Below are 21,543 nucleotides of genomic sequence, written 5' to 3' on the forward strand. Positions count from 1 at the left end.
GGCCGCGCCGGAGCGGGGGTGGCCGGCGCTGACAACTTTCTGAACCACACTCCCGGGGCCAGGATGCCGCAGAGTGAGGGTTTGCAGCTCCGCGGAAGCTTGGGTCCCCGGGGGTCCCCTCTGCAGAGAACCGGGGAGAGCAGCTCACCCCTGCTGCATTGGTGGCTTAAATGCGTGCAGCTCAGCGATCGATGAGCTCCAAATTGACTTTGCCTTAAAAAGAAAGGGAAAAAAATCGGTGGGAAAGGAACACCACCTCATAATCGGTGTGACAGCTCAGCAAACCGCACTGCCCCCCGAATGAAGGCGACTGGAATGCTGGCTTTCATGTTGATTCGGAGGAAAACAGCCTCGTAAACCGTGACGCCCACCCCCCCCCAAAAAAAACCTCGTATCGGGACAGCAACTTTCTGCACGTGACTTTCACACCCCCTCTCCGACCACGAAAACTCTCCACCGGCCTCTATATCACGGTCAAGCCTCTTCCCTCGCTGCCCGACCCCGCCCGACCTTTCCCGGCGGTTTGGGAACGTAGGGAAGATTTTTCTTGAGGACAGTTGACACCAATCTCTCGGCTGCCACCCGCAGCCCCAAAGAGACCAAGTCCTGGCAAAGAATAAGAAGGAAAAACTTTTTTTTCATATAAAGTTTGACAGCCACTTAAACTGCCTAAACCGGTGCCCCTTCCGAGTCCCCGCGGCGTGGGGCGGTGGGGCCTGGGGGCCGCAAGCATCCGTGGCCTGACTCTCGCTCCTCCCACCCCCTTCCTTCTGCACATCACACACACACACACACACACACGCACACACGTCACGAGCCCGCCAGCCAGACACCTGGATCTGGACTCGAGTCCCGACGCGAGCGCAGCGACACGCCAGGGCGGGCTCTCGCGGGGAGCGAGCGCGTGAAGGTGCGCGGGAGCGGGAGCGCACCGCATCTCGGCTGCGCGGGTCGGACCTGTCCCCACGCCCTGTCACTCGGGCGTCCTCCCGCCATCCGCTCCTGTCACCAGCCCCTGGCTCCGCCCCCCGGCTCCGCCCCGCGCCCCGCAGCCAATAGGCGCCCCCGACCTCTCTCCACCGCCCCGAGCCCTTTCCACACCCCCACGTTCCGGGAGCCGGTTGGCTGCGGCGCGCTCCGCGGAGCGCCCGTAGTCGCGGGGCGCTCGGGGCTCCTGGTAGGCGGAGCGGCCCGTCACTCCGGCAGGCTGGGCCCGCCCCCCCACCTCGGTCTCTCGCTCTCTTCCTGCGCAGTTCTTCGCAGCCTCCGCGGGGAAGTGCCGGGGCCGCTCCCCGGGCTCGGCCGGCAGCACCGCGAGGAGGCGAGCGGCCGTGCGCCCCGTCTGCGGTGAGCAGGGAGCGGGAGAGCGGCGTTGTCCCGCCCGAGCCGGAGCAGCCCCTCGCCCAGCAGCAGTTGCCGCCACCCCGACTTTCGTTCCAGTTGAGGCTCCTCCCGGGCAACATGTCAAAAGCCGCCACCGCTACAGCTGCCGCCGCCACCTGGGGAAGAGCAGCGGCGGCGGCGGCGGCGGCGGCGGCGGCGGCGGGCGCGCGGGGGCAATAAGCCGAGCCGCCCCGGCGTCCTGCGGGCCAGGGAACCCTCTGCGCGCTCGCAGCCCCGGCGGGCCCGCGCCATGTGCTGAGCCATGTCCCTCGCCGCGCCCCCGGGCTGCGCATGGGGCAGCGCCTGAGCGGCGGCCGATCCTGCCTCGATGTCCCCGGCCGGCTCCTGCCGCAGCCGCCGCCGTCCCCGCCGCCGGTGAGGAGGAAGCTCGCGCTGCTCTTCGCCATGCTCTGCGTCTGGCTCTACATGTTCCTGTACTCGTGCGCCGGCTCGTGCGCCGCGGCGCCGGGGCTGCTGCTGCTGGGCTCGGGGTCCCGCGCCGCCCACGCCCCGCCGGCCCTGGCTGCGGGGCCCGACGGGACTGCCCCCAGGCTGCCGTTCCCGGCGGCGCCGGCCACCCCGCCGGCCGCGGGCCAGGAGCCGGCCGAGGGCGCCGCGAGCCAGGAGGAGCCGAGTCCCGAGGCGCCGGACCCCCCCAGCTCCATCTCCAGCTTCTTCAGTGGGTCCGGGAGCAAGCAGCTGCCGCAGGCCATTATCATCGGCGTGAAGAAGGGCGGCACGCGGGCGCTGCTCGAGTTCCTGCGCGTGCACCCCGACGTGCGCGCCGTGGGCGCCGAGCCCCACTTCTTCGACCGCAGCTACGACAAGGGCCTCGCCTGGTACCGGTGAGTCTGCGCCCGGGGCCGGGGGCCGGGGCGGCGGGGCGGCGGGGCGGCGGCCGCGGTCGGGACCGGCAGAAGAGGGAGGGAGGGAGAGAGAGGTGGCGTGTGCTGGGGAGGTGACAGGGGCACAGCCCGCGACCACCGGTGGGGCGGGGAGGGACAGACGGAGGGAGAACCCGCGGCGCCCAGAACCCGCCCCAGGCTGGTGCGCGGGGCTGGTGCGCGGGGCCCCGCGCTCTCCACGGCGCAGAGAAACTTCTCGAGGAGCTCCGGCGGCTCCGTGGCCCACGGTGCTCCTCGAATTGGTCAAAGAAGGGGGCCCCGCGACTGGGATGGCGCCCAGGGGAGCGCGCAGCCCTCTAGTCGTGGCCGTTGCGCAAACCAAGCGATCCAGTGTTGCTTGTGTTTTAATTTTTTTTCCTCGCGGAGCCCGGGACGTGGTGCGCCCAGCCCGACGCGGTCTCCACCCTAGAGCAACTTCTGCTCCCCAGATGGGGATGGGGGCGGGGGGGGGGGAGACGGTGTCTGCAAACTTTTTTTTGTTAGGATCGTGCTCCTTGCTGGAATCCGCGGAGGGTCGGAGCCGCCTGGCTGGCGGGCTGCTTGGGCTCGGGAGGGTGAGCTGGGCGGCTGGCCCGGCGCCTCCGCCTGGCGGACGGGGAGACCCGCGGGCGGCGCGGAGCGTGGAGCGGTGCTGGTCCCTGTCGGGCAAAGGCGCGCACTGCAGCCGGCGGGGAGCGGCGCGCAGCTTGGAAGGCTCCGGGGCGCCTCGGGCTCCGCTCGCTGCCCTCCGCCTCCGGGGCCCGGGTGCCGGGAGAGCGCGGGCACGGACGCGCGTCTCCGCGGGCCCGGTACACGTCGGGGCGCCGCGCGCGTAGGGGGTTTCACTGATGGAGAGATGCGCGTTGCCCGGAGATCGGGGCTTCCGGAAGCGCGGTTTTCGGGTCAGGGTGTGGGTCGGGTCTCCAAAGGGTCATCATCGCGACCTCTGCGCAACGCTCTCCAAAGCTACCGGTCTTTGGAGGGAGCTTCTGGGTTGCTCGAGCTTCCCGGGAGGCGCGGGTGGGCAGGGGGTCCACACTCTGGCCTTCGGGAACTTGGTCGCCAACCAGGGGCCGGGCCGACGGCCCCCACCCGTTCCCTCTGGTCTTCAACCCCCAACCCTCCGAAGTGTGACTCCCATCGAGTCCCCGGCAGACGCCCTCCGCGCCCCCGAGGTGTCCAGACTTCGGAAAACAAAAGGGGAGAGTCGAGCCGAACCCGGTTCCCTGCTCCCATCCCCCCCGTCTCGGCCTCGGGAGAGCGAAAAAGGGGGCTGACCCAGCGGATTAAAATCGCTCTCTTCCCAGCCTCGCCCTCCCCCTCTCTTTTGTCCTTAATGTTTTTATTATTGTCAGGAGTTGCCCAGGTCCCGAGGTGTAGCCAGCCGTGACAGTCACGCTGCCCACCGCTCCCGGGCCGTGGACGCCGCTCGTGAGACCGCGCGCTCTGGAGTCCCCGGTCCGGACGCGCGTCCTGGCTCGGGCGGCCCGCTCGCTGCTGGCGCCGAGCCTCGGTGCTCCCATCGGTGCAGTGGGGGGATCCCGTGGTTACCCCCGGGCGGGGCGGGGCGGGGCGCGCCGGTGCGCTCGGGTGCCCGGCTGGCACGCGGGGGCCTCTCGGGCTGTTAGGCGGTGCCACTGAGCGCATTGTTGTTCCTGCGGCTCCCACTGCGCCTCTCCTCCCCCCGGGGTGAGGGTCCTGGGGGACCGGGATGGCAGGCTGTTGACGAGCGCTCCCTTCCGGGGTGGGGGGGGGGGTAGGCATCCACCTCGGGGCCGGAGGCAGCCCGGGATTTTCTGAGATCAGAAAACTAGGGGCTGGGTTGGGAGGACCTGGCAGGAAAGGAGCCGAAGCCGTCAAGTCAGGCGCTTCTAGAAGCACCCGGGGCGGGCAGTGGAAATCCCCACAGGAAGATGCACGCAGGCTCCGAGGCGGCCGCGCTCCACCTGCCACGTTCCTTTTGATGGATTCCAAAGTGCGAATAAAGCCCGGGGCCGCCCTGGGAAGCCTCGCCGCGCGCCTGCCGCCGGGAGCGCAGCCGGGGAGCTCCGGGCGGGAGCGGGCTGCGCTGCGGGGCGGCGGGGGGTTCGCCGTCTTCTCCTGAGCCGGAGCTGCCGCACCGGGGGCGGGGGGGTGCCCCGGGCCCGCGGCGATCACCCCCGGCGGACCCCGCTGGCAGGAGGCGCAAACTGCAGACCGCGCAGCTCGCCCCGCGCGCCGCGATCCCGGGCTGCTCCAGCAGCGCCCGGCGGGACCGCAGGCTTAATGCCTGTTTTCCAGGAAAAAAATTAAAAAAATAAATCTATAAAACGCCACCACCATAAGTCTTCTTAAATACCATCTGCTTGCTTAATTTTTTAATTGATTTGAACTATTCTGGATGTCTGGGCCAATGTGTGCACTCGATTATTTTTTGAAGGCAGCCGTTTTAACTTTAAACAGACCGCACCCGAGAGGAAACGCCTGTCCCAGAACAGTTTTCTTTAAAAAGCCGGGGCCCGGCCGGAGTTTCCCGGGGCTCAGCCGAGCCTCGCTGCTCGCCCCCGAGGTGTGTGCTCCTCCTCCATTGCAGCTCCCCGCCGCCCGCACGGTCAGGCCGCAGACTGCGGTAGCGCCTAAATAATCATTAACCCGAAAGAGTTGCATTGCAGTTCCGAGACGTGGTTTTAAAACAGGTCCTCGGAAGCCAAAACGAGGAGAGAGGGGGAGACGTTTTGCAGGCATTTAGACGTTTTGCAGGCATTTAAGCAACTACGGGTACGGTTGGTTGAATCCGATAGTCAGCCGGGCAGTCTGCAGGAGAGCGAGGGTTTGGCTGTGTCTGAGCAAGTCGCTGATGGGTTTAATCCGCCGATAGGCAGTCCTGCTAGTGGCCTAACCAGTAAACCCAGGGCCTGGGCACTTTTGCATGAAGTCTTCGAATTGGATCGTGCGCGGTTCTTTGCCCTGGGCTTCGCGAGCCACGCTGGGCCGGGCCGGGCCGGGAGGGGTCGGGGTGGGATGGGGCATCTAGCAGGGTGGCCACAGGGCGCTGACCTTGCCATCCGCCAGAAACCAGGCGCTTTTCAGCTACCTGCCTTGCCTGCTACAAAATTCAAAAGTGCTGGTAGGTGTGGTTCACCTGCCCAGACCGAGTTTGTCTTGGTCTGGGATTAAGACTCTCCAGGTTGGTGGTTGGGTTTTTTTCTTTTTCTTTTTCTTTTTCTTTTTTTTTTCCAGTTCATTATCCAACTCGCTCTTTTTCTCCCTCTGATAAAGCCTCCCAAATTTAGCAGGTGTTGCAAGGACCCCACAGAGTGGCTCATCAGGACTTTTCGGTGAAACTGGCCCTTACCTTCTGCTCCAAGGTTGTGAAGGCGTTTGAGAAATATGGGGCAGTGGTTCAGGAGACCCTCCCGTAGGCCAAGAGAGGCCTGAATGTTGACTGAAACCTTGACTTTAAAATGAAATAGGTGCCTTCTTTCATCAGTCCTCTCTTTTTGCTTTGACTTAAGTTTGGTAGATTTTCATGAATTTTAATGGCCCCCGGTTTGGGAATTAAGTTAGCTAATTTGCGTGATTCTTGTTTTTTATAGAGAAATATGCCTTAGTCATGACGGTGTCGGATCCTTCCCCACCTTGACTCTTCTTTCCATTTTTGGTTGTACAAAATAAGCTGACACCTCAATGCTGTGGCCACATTTAAAAAAACCCAAAAGTACAGTGTGTGGGTGGTTTAATAATGTTGATAGCTAACACTTACTGAATGTTTTCCCTATGTGCCAGGCACTGTTTCAAGTTTTACAGGATTAGCAAATTTAATCCTCATTACAATCCTCTGAAGTAGGTACTTTTACAGGCGAAGAAATACAGGCCCAGAGAGGTTAAGCAACTGGCCCGAGGCCTCACAGCTGGAAAAGTGGCAAAGCCAATCCACCAACCCAGGCAGTCCTGCCCCAGAGGTCACCCTGTGCTGTGCTTACCTCCGTTAAGTGACCCAGGCATGTTGTTGGTCCTATATATGATGAGTTCCAAACTGGCTTTGCTTCCAAAGAGTTTGCATTTTCTCCTGTACACCCCTGCCATGACCTCAATGTAGATTGCTCACTTTGTCAATCAATTTAAAAGAGTATCAGCTCCAGGATAGACTAGCTCCTCCATCCAGAGCTGGTTTATAAGTAGAGTAAGGATAATACACTATACAAGTTTCATTTCTCTGCTGCATGGGACAGAGTCAAAGGAGTCATTAAAATTACAAAAATATAAAGGCAGAGAAAACATAGGGAGTGTCCCTACTGAGAGTAGATTTAGTCTTTTCCATGGGCCTTTTTTAAGGCTGGGAGGTATGGGAGGAGATAGGGTTAAGTAAGATGTTCCAGAACTTCTTGGAATGGATTTATTCATTAAAAAAAAAAAAAAATACAGTGCCACAAATCAACATTGAAAACTTGTACTCATTAACCAGAAGACAATTACAACTACCACTTTTTGAGCAGATTTCTTTAGAATTTGAGTCTAAAACCCAGCAGCCTCAGAACTCTCTCTTGAAACCCAATAGCTGAAAGTAGCAACTTCTCCTGCATTTTCAATTTAACAAATGTCGAGAAAACTAATTTTTCCCCTATTTTCTTCGATTAGTTCTGAAAACCTGGTGGCAAGGACTGCTTCTGTCTTCACTGAGGGAAATTTAAGATCTGATCTGATTGGAGATAATCCTTTTTGAAGTAATTTGCACTTTCTCAGTCCTGGAGTTTAAAACCAAATCTTCAACTCACTTCAAGCTGCTGGGTGAAGATCAAAAAATCTACATTTATATGCAACAATTTGAAATACAAACCATCATGTTACAAAGCTGTCAAGATTTATTAGCAAGACAGTGTAGCATGTGTTGAACTCTGGTTTTAATTAGGCACCTAAATTAGACCATAAAATGGTTGATTAATCTTTTACAAGTTGAGGGGAAAATATAACATAAATTAACCTAATCATAAGTGTTTTCCCAGATGCTCTTGAGTTAATAAAATAGTCAATATCTAATAGCAACCTATTTGTTTTAGATAAATAAAAATGCTTAAATGTATGAATTAAATTACATTTTGCTTTCCAAAGTGATATGGCATTAATGGACCGGTCTTTAAAAAATTAGCCTAGGTCTTAAAAATATGCAATAACATAATATATTATAATTAGGAATTAAATGTTTATGACTAAACTAGATTTTACCTTTTTAACGGAGCCCTGAGTATTAAAAACTTGCAACTTAATACAGACTAATACTTATATATTTTCCCTGCTAAAGCTGTACCATTTGAGATTTGTTTTAAGTGATCTGTCGCAGCTGTTTTTCTAGTTTGGTGTTTTGGTTTTGTTCGAAGAAAAACTTTTTGAGATTTAGAAAAATCAGTACGCCACAGTACCTCACTCCAAACACCTATGCTGGTTTACCTTTTTGTTTAAAACATGTAGGTTGCAAGGTTTTCCGATTACAGAAGTTGACCCTTTGAATCACTAAAATTATTTAGAATTAAGAGCGCACCAGGAGTTAAAAAAAAAAAAAAAAAAGGCCAACAAACACAACCCATCAGGCAGCCAGTGTTATGAATCAGGCAAGTGGCATTTATTTCGAGCTTCAGAACTGAAATACGTGACTAAGATTGCTTGCCCACTGCTTTCTGTGTCAATAGTTTCCCAATACTTTATGTCCTCACTCTATGAACATGGAAATGAAGTTGATGGACAGAAACACAAAATGTCTACTCCAAAGGCAGAGCATAATGAGCATTTCTTTTGCTGTGAATAGAGTTAGTTTCCAAATAGGGCGCTACCTCTCTCATTTAACAGTGGCTGATTTCAGACAGTAAGGGAAATTTCAGTTCTAGGCTGTTGGGATAGTCAGGAATCCCAGCAAAATGAATTCCCCAAGTATGTGGCATATTTTCAAGGGTAATGAATACAATATGCTGCCTACCTCAAATGAAAACATTTACCATGACCGAAAAGAAATGAGATACTGGTATCTTTGAAAGCTACTTGGAAGTAGAGCATGAAGCTTTTTCTAATATTTAAAACATTACCTTGTTAGAAATCTTCTAGTGCTCTGACTCTCCCGAGGTAAAACTTAACACCAAATAAAACTGATGTTAGTGGATTTTATTTTATTTTTTCCTGAATTTAGACTTGGGGAAAAGTTTAGCATGTGAGGAGCCATCACCAGTTTGGTAACAGGATAATAAAATAATTTTCATTGCAGCCAGGAAGCTGTGTTAAAATACTGCTAATGCTAATAATACCTCTCCCTCATTAATTTTCTTTGCACATAGATAAGAGTTACTGAATTCCTTTATACCTGTATCTTAAATTCTTTATAAATGCATATTTCTGTGACTTGAAACTTATTAAAAATAGCATCAGTTTAACTGGGTCATTCAAAAAAATTTACATTGCGTCATGGGCGAAACGTGTAAAGAGCAAAGCTGTGTACTGCACAGGGTTGGTTTGGCTCCCAAAGAGAGCTGCTTTTAAAAATCTTGGTTGTGGGCCTAGCTAGAGGGACTACCAGAGGGGAATTTGTTTTCTATTTGCATTATAAAAGTATGTATGGAAAAAAATTGTGTGTGTGTGTGTATATATATACACACACACACATGTTGTGACTTGATACATTTGTTCTGGAACAGAAGTTCTTGGGATAAAACACTTCGCTTCTAAATATAGCAGATGTGTTAAAATTAAGAGCCTGCTTTGAACAAAATCAAGTTGGTGGTTATTTCAGCCCAGGCTAGACCATTTCTCGCCAAAGGGGATCAGTACTTTTAAAGCACTTTTGACTAGAGTGTGAATGATTCTATGTGCGTTCAAGCAAGCAACTGGGGTGGGGGTGGGGGTGGGGGTTTCAGAATCTCAGCGCCCCCCTCGCCCCCAGGCTCTGTCCCAGGCGTCTGGACGTGGTCACACTGGCTCAGAAGCCCACACAATGCTGAAAGATTGTTCTGGCCCGTGTGAAGTTTGGGGCAGAAAATGGGAGATTGGAAAAAAAAAAAAAATATGGGGAAGGCAAGTGAGCAGCAGCAGGCTCGTCACGCAGTCCCGACTGCAGGGCCGAGGGGCCGGAGGAAGGGTGTGGTGACAAGCGTCCAGCAGGGCCCCGCACAGCCGCCCCCGCCCCGCCCCGCCCCCCGCCCCCGCGCGGCCACGTGTCCGTCGCTCTCGGGGAGCCCGGGAGCGCCCGCCCGACCCGGCGCCCGGGGAGGTGGCCGAGCGCGCAGCCAGCGGCACAGAAAATGGCTCCGCGGCTGGAGCAGGCGGCACGCTGGTCCCTGTGTCGCGTGGGATCCCGGCATCTGGGCCAGGACCGCGGAGCCCCGGAGACAGATGGCGGGGCGGGGGCGGGGCCGGCGGCCGGGCGGGGGCTCCCCTCCGCCCCCGGGCCGCCCGCTGCAGCCACGTGACCCGGCCGCCGCCGCCGCCGCCGCGCTCCGGCCTCACCTGTTGGGTCTGCCCGCGCTCGCGGACGGGGGGCGGCGCCGGCGGGTCCCGGCCCCGCGCTGATTGGCCCGGGCGGCTTCCAGGAGGCCAATGGCGTCCAGCCTCCGCGCGGCCCCGCCCAGAGGCGGGCGGGGGGGCGGGGTCAGGGGCGGGGCCGGCTCTCCCCGCGGCCGCGCCGTCCTCCCCGGGAGCGGGGCGCAGCGCACCGGCGGGGGCGTCTTGCACCCTTACTCTCTTTCCCTGCGCAGTTCCTTTTTTTGGACGAGGGGAGGTGTGTCTCCTGGAAATGTTTGCTCCGTCGGGTAGAGCTCGGGGGAGGAGGGGTGGGGTGGAGAGAGCCGGCCTCGCCCTCCCTGAATCCCTGGGTGCTGGCGCGCGGGGCCGGAACGAATGAAGGAGTTCTGAGTCGGGCGAGAAACCGTGTTTTAAGGGCTCTGGCGGGGAGAGGGGAGGTGAGCACGAGATGCCCACTCCGGGGTGTCTGGAGCGCGAGCCAGCAGATTGGGGGGAGCGCCCCGAAGTAGCTTTAGTTCCGCGAATGGGGCCCGTGAAGTGACAGGATGAAGACAAAGTGGCAGAGACCCGGGGTGGGGAGGACTGGAGGCCCCAGGGCGCCCTCCTTCCCACCTCGTGCCCTCGGCCAGCAGCTACCCCCTACCCCCCCCCCCCCCCGGACAGCCTGGGAACCCGGAGCGCCGCCCTGCTCCCCCAGCCTGCAGGTGGGCACTCAGCAGCTGACCCTTCTCTGGTGCAGCAGTGCACGGGGTGTCCGTTGTTGGGTTGGGATAACACACCTTTTTGGGGGGCTGGATTTTTTGCAGAGGTGCTGGAGATGACCTATATTAAAAGGGCAGGAAGGGGGATCCCTGGGTGGCTCAGCGGTTTAGCGGCCACCTTTGGCCCGGGGCGTGATACTGGAGTCCGGGGATCGAGACCCACGTCGGGCTCCCTGCATGGAGCCTGCTGCTCCCTCTGCCTGTGTCTGCTCCTCTCTCTCTCTGTGTCTCTCATGAATAAATGAATAAAATCTTAAAAGAAAAAAAAGGGCAGGAGGCTCACAGAGGCCAGTGCTCTTTGCTGCAGGAGAGATGAAGAAATGCAGGATTTGGGCCTTAGGTTCATTAAAGTAGACTCCCCCCCGGGGTGGGGGAGGGGAGAGATACCCTAAAAGAATTCGAGAGCAGTATTTCACCCCCTGATCACTCCCAGTGCCTTCCCCCACCCCCCATCTGCAGCTGAAAGGCCTCTCCCTGCGAGCTTAAAGGGCTGGAAAGGAGTCCTGGTACAGGTCCAGCCCATTCCTCTTGATGGGCTGTTCCTGGGGGTCCCTGGTGCCCTCTAGGCTGATTGTTCTAGAAGCCTGCAGACACTGAGCATATGCTAGTGCTGCCAGTGGACACAGATAGACAAAGAAGTAAACATCCTGTTCCCAACCCTGAGCTGTTACCGAGGCCCCAAGTGGGTGCGTGGGTGGGTGTGGGGGAGGGGCGGGCACGAGGAGCTGGTGGTGACTTTGTTACTGATTTGAAACATGACGGTTTTAAGTCTTTCTCTGCGGTGGTGAATAGAGACCCTCTTGCAAATCGCGCCGACCTATTTTTTTTCACTCCCCTAACAAGGATTCCTCCAGCACTTTTTTTTATATAAGATTTTATTTATTTATTCATGAGAGACCCAGAGAGAGAGAAGAGAAGAGAGAGAGGCAGAGACACAGGCAGAGGGAGAAGCAGGCTCCCTGCAAGGAGCCTGATGTGAGACTCGATCCTGGAACTCCAAGATCACGCCCTGAGCGAAAGGCAGTTGCTTAACAGCTGAACCACCCCGGCGTCCCACTGGAGCACTTATTTTTTAAAAAAAATATCTAGACTCTGTCTTTCAAAGCAGTTCTGGGATCACAGCAAAATGGAGCAAAAAGGCCGTTCCACCTGCGTGTGCGCCCTGTCTTCACACATGCCCAGCATCCCCCAGGGTCACCATGCAGCACCAGGGTGGCCTGTTTTGCTAGTGATGAACCTGCATGACACAGCATTATCATCCGGAGTCTGTAGCCTGCATTACAGAGTTTTTACAATGGTGCTCTTGATGTCACACGTGGTGTGTTTGACAAATGCATGACCTGCATCCATCATTATCGTATCCTGCAGAGGAATACCGGTGCCCTAAAAATGCCCTGTTTGAGCACTGGCTTTTGTCAGGTGCAACGCCAGGCAGCGTGGAAGTACTCAGGAGGTGCAAGGGACAGGAACTTGTCCTTGAGAGGCCTGTTTTAGTCCATGATCTAAAAAAAAAAAAAAAAAAAAAATTGCACAGGCTCAGAAATGTCACAAAGCAATTAAAGCACTGATTTAAAAAAAAAAAAATTCAGGTCCTGCCGAATCACTGATAACTCTAAAAATGGTTTTAAGGAGGACAGGAAGCCTGTGACAAAATAGTGCAAATCCAGAAACGTGATTTTGTTTGTAGTTTACCTTCCAGGAGCTTTCGGAAGGGAGCTAAGGAGATACAGGAAGGAGAGGGGGGAATGTCAGTTACCATGTGATGCAAGAGGGGAAAGAAAAAAAAAAGAGCTCAGCCTTAGTGAGTGAGAGCCTGCTGTGTGCAGGGAGTGATGCTTCCTGTGTGATTTCCCGCACGTTGTGGAGGAGGAAGGGAAAGCTCTCAGAGATTGCCTAAGGTCATACAGCTGGATCTGTAGGTGGCTCAGCCTCTTGAACCCAAAGCCTCCCGAGGGCCCTGCAAACGCCACATCTTGGAGCTCCTATGCAGGCCTGAAATTCGACCTGGTGTTCCTTCTGGACCAGTGCAGGCCCTCTCTTTCATGGTTCCTCTGCCCCAAGACAGACTTCTCCATGTTAAAGTAGCCCCAGGGTTATATCCTCTCTCTCTCTTCCTTCTGCTGCCCACGCCCACTGCTCAGCCTCCTCTTCTGTTCGAAGGACATCTGTGTTGATGGCTGTCCGTGCGCCCACCATGTCATGCATGCACCCACCATCACTTTGCCACCACCACCCCGGTGGCCCAGACTCAGACCTGAGGTGTGCGTATTCGATGCAGCTTTTCCAACCACAGCCTCCTTCCGTTTCTTCATCCACCTACCTCTTCTCTCTCACCTGTTCTTTGAAGCCACCCCCATTCGGTTCTCAGGATCCCCCTGAAATCCTCTCTGTCCCTGTGGACTGTTGCTTCCCTTTTGCCCTCTCTGCCCCCGGCTGGTGGAGACATCTGCTTGGTCCGTCCTCAGCACCTGGGCAGGAGAAGCGGTCACCCTAGAGCAGACCCGGCCCACGCCCGGTCGATGCCCTTGTCCAAGAACTTGGCTCTGAACTCTGCAGCTGGCTCGCTGCTTGGATCGCTTACACTTACCCATGCCAAGCCCCACTGTGTGCATGGAAACTTCTGGATGGGGTCTTCTTTCGTCAACCCACTGGGCAGAAACTCCAGAAAGATCGTGGCATCTGGAGAAATAGCACTCGCTTAAATGGTTCTTCTCAACATGAGCTTATTTTCTACTTTTCTGAGACCTCCCTCCAGCGCTTCGAAGAAGTGACGTGTTCTTTCTTTTCTGTATTCTTTGAAGAAAATCTTAGACACTGTATCATTTTATCTGTAAATCTGCCTCTTTTTTTTTTCGTAGTCAGATTTTTATTTTACATATCTGTAAGAAAGTGTACAAAGCGGAAGCCTGCAGCCTGATGAGTGCTCAAAAGGCAAGCTGAAGAACTCCTGGGGCCACCTTCGTGCCCCCTTCTGGTCACTGTTCCTGCACCCAAGATAACGACTGTCCTACCTTTCACCACCATAGATCAGTTTTGCCTGTTGTTGAATTTAATATAAACAAAATCCCGGGGTGAACACTTGCAGGGTTTTAAAAACATGTGAATTCATTGCCAATATCGACAGATTCAGAAGCTTTGCAATCAAATCAAGATTTCCTGCTTCTCTTTACAAAGGACGCAAGGGTCCTCCTGGCAACAGCTGGCTGTGAATGGGGGTGTGTTCTCTTCCACTTAACACACTCCCCACTGCACCTTATTGTCTCCCACTTGGCCCTCTTTACTCACTTGTTACGTGCCCGGTTCTGGGTCAGGCCAGTGCCAGACAGAGGGGAGCTACAAATTGTCCCCTTCCCTGCTCCCCTGCCTTTTTCAGGTATACACTATTCCAGGATTGACTTTCCTCCATCTAGTTCATCATGGACATTCTTGTTAGATTTTGGCATTAGCATTTTCCTGTTTGACTTGGTTTTCACTAAACATAGCTGTAAAAATTCCAGGAGAGCTTGCCCGGTGCTCTCCCCACCAGGACTCTTTGAAATCGGAATCATGATCATAAAATCAGTTTGAATGACCTGCTTCTCCTACTTAAAAAAATATCTCTGGATCTTTAACTGGCTCTTCTTGCATCTGTGTCCCCCCCACCCCCACCCCCTGCATCCCCCAGTTGGGGGTCAGCCTTTTGCTACAGACTCCATGACCTTGGCTAAGTCACTTTACCTCTTTGGTGTCAACATCCGCACGTGTCTAGTGGAGATGAGCCCATCCGTGTTTCCAAACTCTGGAACGTTTGGAAATGTTTCCAAACGGGGCCGCGTTTTCCCGATCTGTTGTGAACCGATGCCCTACTTTGTGTGACCAGCACATGGCTCGTGCCCTACGCAACAGCCACGCTGGTCTCTACCCTGGCCGTGAGTTCACTCATCAGTTCCTGGGGTGTTGTGGCACCACTAAATGACTTACGACAGCTTTAAATGCCTGCTGTCAGGTTTTACATGTATCCTCTTGAGGACAGTTTGCAGGTACCCTGCAGACCGCACTTGGAGAACTACTGTCTCCGGTGTCTTCAGTGAACAGAAAGTTCTAGGAAGATTGATTGATGATGTGTTGAGGGGTAAAAAATGGTTAGATGTTAGCATATTAAAGGCTCTGAGAAGTACTGCAGGCAAAAGACCCAGGACGAAAGAGAAATCTGTTTCATTTTCTCACACCTGGCATTTCCCCCTGAGTACAGATTCCTGTTTTCACTCAGTACCTACTGATCACGCGTGGTGCCGGTGCATTAGCAGAGCAGGCCTCTAGGGTTTCTCGAATTTTGAGGAGGCCTCCTTCCCCTGACCCTGTGCTCTGTCTCCATCTTTAGCCCTTGGAACAAACAAGCTGCTCCTTACGATGGCAGGTTAGACTCCTTACCTTGCTCCCTTGTGAGGTTATCTCAAACCTAATGTGTAGGCACCCCCCAATCACCCCCCCAGGGTGATCATGCTGAAAAAGTAAAGAAAGAGAAGAAGGTGGACGCCTGGGTGGCTCAGTGGTTGAGCATCTGCCTTCAGCTCAGGGTGTGATCCCGGGGTCCTGGGATCGAGTCCTGTATAGGGGTCCCCGCAGGGAGCCTGCTTCTCCCTCTGCCTGTGTCTCTGCCTCTCTCTCTGTGTCTCATGAGTAAATAAGTAAAATCTTTAAAAAAAAAAAAAAAAAAGAAAAGAAGAAGAAGGGAGCTTGCAGGAAGTCGGGGGACCCAGAGCAGAAAGGCGCTGAGGCTGAGGCCTGGGGGAGCAGAGTTGCTCCTGCGGGTTTCAGGTCGGGTCTTGCTGCGGGCCGCCTTCCTTGGAAGGCCTCCCCTGGCTGGTGTCCCGGCCGCTAACTGCTGGCCAGCCTTCCTCCAACAAGCCCCTGTCTGCTTTCAAAGGTAAGTGCTCTGTCTCTGCAGCTCAGTGGCATTTGCTGGTCTGGAGAGGGGCGAAGCATCCCTCCACCCCACCTGGCACCCTGGGGTCCCGGGGGTCTGTGTGTTTACCATCACGCCGGACCCATGGCTCACCCTGCACGGGTCCCCAGGAAATAACGTTTTCTGCTTTGGATCAGTGCTGGCAGCCTTGAGCTGCACACAAGCCAATCGCTCCTCCCTCCCACCCCACTTTTTTTTTTTTAACATGCATTTTCCCTTTTGTTGTCTGGGGCCAAGAGGTGGGGGGAACAGTCAGAAGGGTTGTTGGGACCCACAGCACCGGAAATGAAGGAAACTTTTAGATTAGGTGTCACTGGGAAAGGAGGCGAGTGAAACCTTTTGCAGTGAGAGGGGGGATTAATTTACCTGTTTGTACGAAACTTAAGTTACAAGGGTATCTGGATTTCCCCTCCTAGTGCTCTAAACTTGCTGGAATGATCTTACTAGCTTCTGATGCACTCACCATCGAGTTCTTGTCCTGGGTGAAATTCTAACACCTGTTTGGATGGCCCCCCTCACCTCTGCCCTGAGCTCTTGCTTGGGGGCAGGGGGTGGGGAATGCTTGCCAGGGACTTTTCACATGGTCTGGAGGCGGGCAGTTTCACACCAGAGTGGGGTCCCCTGTTCCATATACCTGACCAGCTTTTCATTCTTATCTCGCTTCCTTCCTATAAAGTTACGTATCTTTTAACGAGATATTTAATACCCATCTTCTCATTGGGTGGGGGCCTTCTGAGTGCCCCGCAGTAAGGCAGGTTTTTTTTTTGCCAAGTCACAGCCAGGGCATCTTGATGGCACTACTGATGGAATATGGTGCCTGCCATTCATTCACTCCTGATTTGATTTTACGCACTGGACAGATTTTGAAGGCTGGCAATGGATCAAGCAGTCTGAAAGCACTGGGGGGAAACAAGGTGCGAAGCCGTTGTCAGAAGCCTTAAGGTACTCACGGTCTTGGTCCAAGGGCCACGGGGAAGGATAGAACAAAGGGAGAAAATTCTGTGGGAACAGAGAGGGGGAACCCAGGGAGAGGCCATCATTGAGCTGGGCTTTGAAGCATGGATAGGAGTTTGCAGATCGATTGTCCCAGAAAGCAGATTAAAAGCATTCAGGGCGGAGCAGCACTGTGGGAAAGGTTCAGAAAGAGAACTGGCCGAGCACTGGGGATTGGGTGGAGCAGAGGACTTACTGGATTGGGAGAGGCGGCTGGCTCAGAAGTTGAATGGTATGTTGGTAATCTTTATTTTACCAGCAAGAGGGGTTCTGGGGGGGCCAGCTGAGTCTCCCTTATTAGAGAAATGTACAGACTTTATTTTTTAAAAATATTTTATGTATTGATTCATGAGAGACACACACAGAGAGGCAGAGACCCAGGCAGAGGGAGAAGCAGGCTCCCTGTGGGGACTCTGATGCAGGACTCGATCCCAGGATCCTGGGATCACAACCTGAGCCGAAGGCAGACGCTCAACCACTGGGCCACCCAGGTACCCCAGAAATGTAAAGATTTTACATGAGTGTTGCATTTGAACTCTTGTCACAATTTCTGAGGAAAATGAAAAAATCTGGTATTTCCAGGAGGAGAAAACAAGAACACATATGGGTGGTTTCCTAATATGAACAACGCTTAGCTTTGCGGGTTGACTTGTATGTTCTTGGAACATGCAGTTTGCAGTTCTTAGAACACGCGTCTGTTCCCCGTGGTGCTCATGAGGGGGGCCAGACACCCTTTCTTCCTCACGACACGAACCACCCTTCTGCTGACCGTAATCTGGAGGACTGGCCCAAAGGGCCTTTGCTCTGTGGTCTGAAGTTTTGGGGGGGAAGAGCCATTCTTACCTAACTCCCCACCGGGCTCCGAGTGCCAGCTTCTCCAGCCAGATGCCATGGAGCAGCCGATGGCTGCAAGCTTGCAGGCTTAGGGCTGGTGCCCTAACCACTTCTATGGGGGGAGGATCCCTCATTCCTTAGGGGGGGCCTTAGAGCCAGCCGAGGAAGCAAGGAGGAAGGGGGAAACCGCCTGGGCCCAACCTGTGCCCTCCTGTCTCCCGATCCTGAACAGGTAGACAGAAACCGAGTTTGAGTCCCGGTCGCGCGTGTTCCCAAAGTGATGGAGTCCCTACCCCCCCGCCCCCGGAGGACCTCAGCTAAGCTTGGGAGCCTCCATGTCTGTATGTAAAAGTGACTGTAGTAGCCGTCAGGTGTGGCCTAGGATTGCATGACCCCTGGGGATACACGGAGGGGGGCTCAGGAGAGCACGGCCTGGGCTCTTGCTTCAGGCCCTCCTCCTCCTGCCCTGTCTCCCCTGGTTCCGTCTCTCATGGTTCTTCTGAGCGTCCTGTCTTCCTCCAGACCCAGCTGGAGATGCCAGGACAGGACAGGCTGGTGGCTTGCACGTGTTCTGTAAGAAGGGCGTTTGTGGGGGGAGCACATGTGCCAGCTTCTCAGGACTCAGACTTTTGTTCATTTTGAGGTCTTCGATCAAAGGAGCCACCTCTTTCGCAGATGGTGTCTTTGGGGATGTACATAGAACGTGTGTGGGGAGCTGGGCACATCACCTGCAGGTGTTTGTCATCTCTGGTTGCTCGACCTCCAGATGTGGTGCGTGGATCGTACTCGGGTCCCGGACACCCGTGTGCTCCACCCTCAGACAGGAGAGCCCTGGCTGCAGGGAACGGCGCTCCCTACCCTGTCTCTTGCCCCCTCCCCACAGAGTGATTGCACTGTTGGGTTCAACCATGGGCTTAGGCCCGAAACATCACCCCCCCATGTTTGTTTGTTTGTTTGTTTGTTTGTTTGTTAGATTTTCTTTATTTATTCATGAGAGACACAGAGACACAGGCAGAGGGGGAAGCAGGCTCCATGCCGGGAGCCCGATGTGGGACTCGATCCCGGGACCCCAGGATCATGCCCTGAGCCGAAGGCAGGCTCTAAACCGCTGAGCCATTGCCGCTCCCCCCACCCCACCCCCCCCACCCCGCTGCCCAATGTTTAACATGTGAGCTCTGTAAAGAAGTTTCCATCTGCTTGCTGCTTTTCAGTGACATTCTGATGTGGCTTCAGTGTTGGTTTGTGTCCGACTGTAAAATCCTGTGGCTTCTCTGTAGTCAGTGGGGTGTATTGAGGGACCATCCAGAGGAAGCCAGTGTGAGGGGCGCCCCTGAGGGACGCACAACCTCACTTAGCTCTGGGTCTCCCTGTATGAGGATGCCCACTGGTGTTGGTTTTGTTCTTTGTGGTTGCGTATGTTTTATGAATTTATGGAACATCTATCCTGTGCCAGTCTCTGGGGCTGCAAAGATCGATTCATTTCACGGATGTTTATTGCACATTTATTTTATCAGCACCACCCGATCCTTGTCCTCAAGTGGTTTATATTGTACTAGCGAGGTGAGCAGTAAAAGGAGAGTAAGTAAACTAATAAAAATATAATGTCCTGGCCGATAAGAGCCACGAGGAGAAATTAAACAGAACAGGGCATTGGAGGACGGTTAGCGAGGAGGAAAGAGCCGTCCTAGGAGGTCTTTTTCAAGAGGCGCTGTTGAGAAGAGGCCTGAATGAAGAGAAGGGATATCTGAGGGTCCTGGGGGTGGGAGTGTGTGTCCCCAGAGAAGGCTTTGTGACCACAGCCTTGTGATCAAAGGAGCTTGTGGGGAGAGGGCAGAGAAGAAGCTCTTTATGTTCTTAATGTATTCTCCGTGTGAACGGATGCCAGTTGGAGGGTCTGTGAACGCGAGCGACTGGATCTGACCTACTTTTTAGAAAAACCCTGACCACTTAGTGGATACTGGCCGTAGAGAGTTGAGGGTGAATGAAGGGGTTGAGATGGCTCAGTGGGCCTTGAAACAGGCAAAAAGAGGGGAATGGCTAAGGCAGAAAAATACTGCAGAGGAAGACTTGTTCTGGGTGGGGGAGGATCTCCACTGGGAAGGCTTCCAAGAGTAGGGGACACCCTAGTAAGGTTCTGATGGATGAATAGGAGTTTGTGTGTGGACCCTGTGGGGAAGGGGGTCTTGGGCAAAAGGAATAAATGTGGAAAGGCAAGGAGCGTCTCCCTGAAAAGGGGTGGTAGATACAGGGAAGGATGAGCAGAGGAGAAATGCAATAAGCAAGGTAGGACAGAATCAGGGGGATTGATGTATTTAGGGAGCAAGCCCTAAGATCGTGACTTCAAAGTGTAACGTATCCTGCACCTCCCCACTCCCCCAAGTATTTCAACTTGGAAGTGGGATTTACAAGATGCCACTGAGTAGCGTTAAATGGGAATTGCTTTTTTGCTAGTGATCAGAAAAGATGCCACCCAGAAAAAAAAAGGAAAAAAAAAAAAGACAAGTGCTAGAGATCCTCTCAGGATGTGTTCGGGACCTGCGTCCTCTAAGCTGGGTGCTTTTTGCTTGTCTGGATGGAGCCTTTCATTAGGGGAAAGCCTAAAGCCATGTAATTAGAAATTCCACTGCTCAGCTCTTCGGACCTACAACAGAACGGTCCCGTGGACGCCCGGCTCCAGGATTCTTAGAAGCTGAGCAGGGCCGGGCCGTCTGTGCCAAAATGCCAAACCCGGTAATTAAGAGGTGGCTTTGCAGGCACACACCTGTTCTGAATATGCAATTAGTGCCAGCCGCCCTTCTTACCGGAGCTTGTACCTGCACCGACCACTTGCAGGGGTTGTGGGGGGCGTACGTATGGGTTTATGTCCCCTGCGCCCCCTTAACTCTCCGCACCCCCAGTTCACTTTCCTTTCCTCCTTTCTAATCTGAACCCATCTTTTCTCTGTTTCTTTCTTTTCTTTTCTTTTCTTTTCTTTTCTTTTCTTTTCTTTTCTTTCTTTTTTCTTTTCTTTTCTTTTCTTTTTTTCTTCTTTTCTTTTCTTTTTCTTTTCTTTTCTTTTCTTTTCTTTTCTTTTCTTTTATTTTCTTTTCTTTTCTTTTCTTTTCTTTTCTTTTCTTTTCTTTTCTTTTCTTTTCTTTTCTTTTCTTTTCTTTTTTCTTTTCTTCTTTCTTTTTTTTCTCCTGAATGGCACATTTCTGATCATTTTGTCTCCAGCCACCTCTTCTGTGATTTCACCAGGAGCCTCCCCACGCCCCAGGTCTACTGTGCCTTTGTCTGTAAACCAAAGTGAGAGAGTCTTTGCTTCTTGTTCAGGAAGGAAATCGCCAAGAAGGGGGCCAGCTTGGAGGATCGGAGGAGGAGGATGGTGCTTGGGGGAGAGCATTTGGTCGTGGGGTTTTTTACCCCTGGGTTGCTCATCACATACTTTCCACTCCGCAGTCCTGGTTTATAGCCAGGCTAATTTAATTTCCAGCTGAGAGGCTACTCCCCGTATGATGGTAATCTCAAATAGTTAATGAGCTAGAAGAAGAGGCAGCCGACTGAATTGATTCTTGGGGGCTCAGCTCCGAGGCTTCCCTGTACTAATTTATCAGCCTGTTTGTTTCTGGGACTGGAGAGGCCCTTTGAGCCTGGCATAGCTTCATGTGTCTCTCCCCCCTTCCAAAGGTGGGTTGAGCTGTGACTCCTGGCCTCTCTGGACATTTGAGAACCAGCTTGCTTTTCCTTTTCATGCCTGGTTGTATCTAAAGGGAAGAAGGAGAGCAGAGAGGATGGCCTCCGGTCAGCTCATCTGTCTATAGGACACCTGTAAAGCAAGCACACTGAAGAAAATTCTGATTATTTTCCTTCGGTCCAGCCCGGGGTATATCACCAGCAGAGCCTCTTGGGTGCGCCGCCTGGAGCAGGGATGCTCTGGAGGATCGGTCCTAGCATTTGGGCCGAGCGCTTTTCTCCTGGGGAGCCCTGACCGCCCCCCTGGAAAACTAAGAGCTCAAGTGCGCAATGGGAACAGTGGCAGAGACATTAGGGCCATGCTTGGGGGAGGCTAATCTGATTATTTTCGTGTGTGTGATCGTTTGTTTCAGTAGGATTGAGTGAGAAATGAACTCAAATAAAAGCATAAGGGCAGGAGTGCAGGGAACCAGTAAGAGGTTTAGCTCCTTGTTTCGAAGTTAATCTCTTCTCTTGCTCTCTCCACACACATTTATTTATTTAGTGTATGTTTATTTCATCATAATCTACACCCCTTATAATTCCAAGAATT

General features: G+C 53.8%; 1 protein-coding gene across 1 annotated transcript in view; it reads left to right on the forward strand.

Annotated features, from left to right (window-relative positions):
* The first annotated feature begins 1,674 nt into the window (after positions 1-1,674).
* The window catches only part of LOC489516 (heparan sulfate glucosamine 3-O-sulfotransferase 3B1), a 42,369-nt gene continuing 22,500 nt past the window's right edge, over positions 1,675-21,543 (forward strand). The window contains exon 1 of the mRNA XM_038536946.1: positions 1,675-2,228. Coding sequence (XP_038392874.1) covers positions 1,675-2,228 — 554 coding nt within the window. The remainder of the gene's footprint in view (positions 2,229-21,543) is intronic.

Source organism: Canis lupus, chromosome 5 (genome assembly GCF_011100685.1).
Source record: "Canis lupus familiaris isolate Mischka breed German Shepherd chromosome 5, alternate assembly UU_Cfam_GSD_1.0, whole genome shotgun sequence".
NCBI classification, from domain to species: Eukaryota; Metazoa; Chordata; class Mammalia; order Carnivora; family Canidae; genus Canis; species Canis lupus.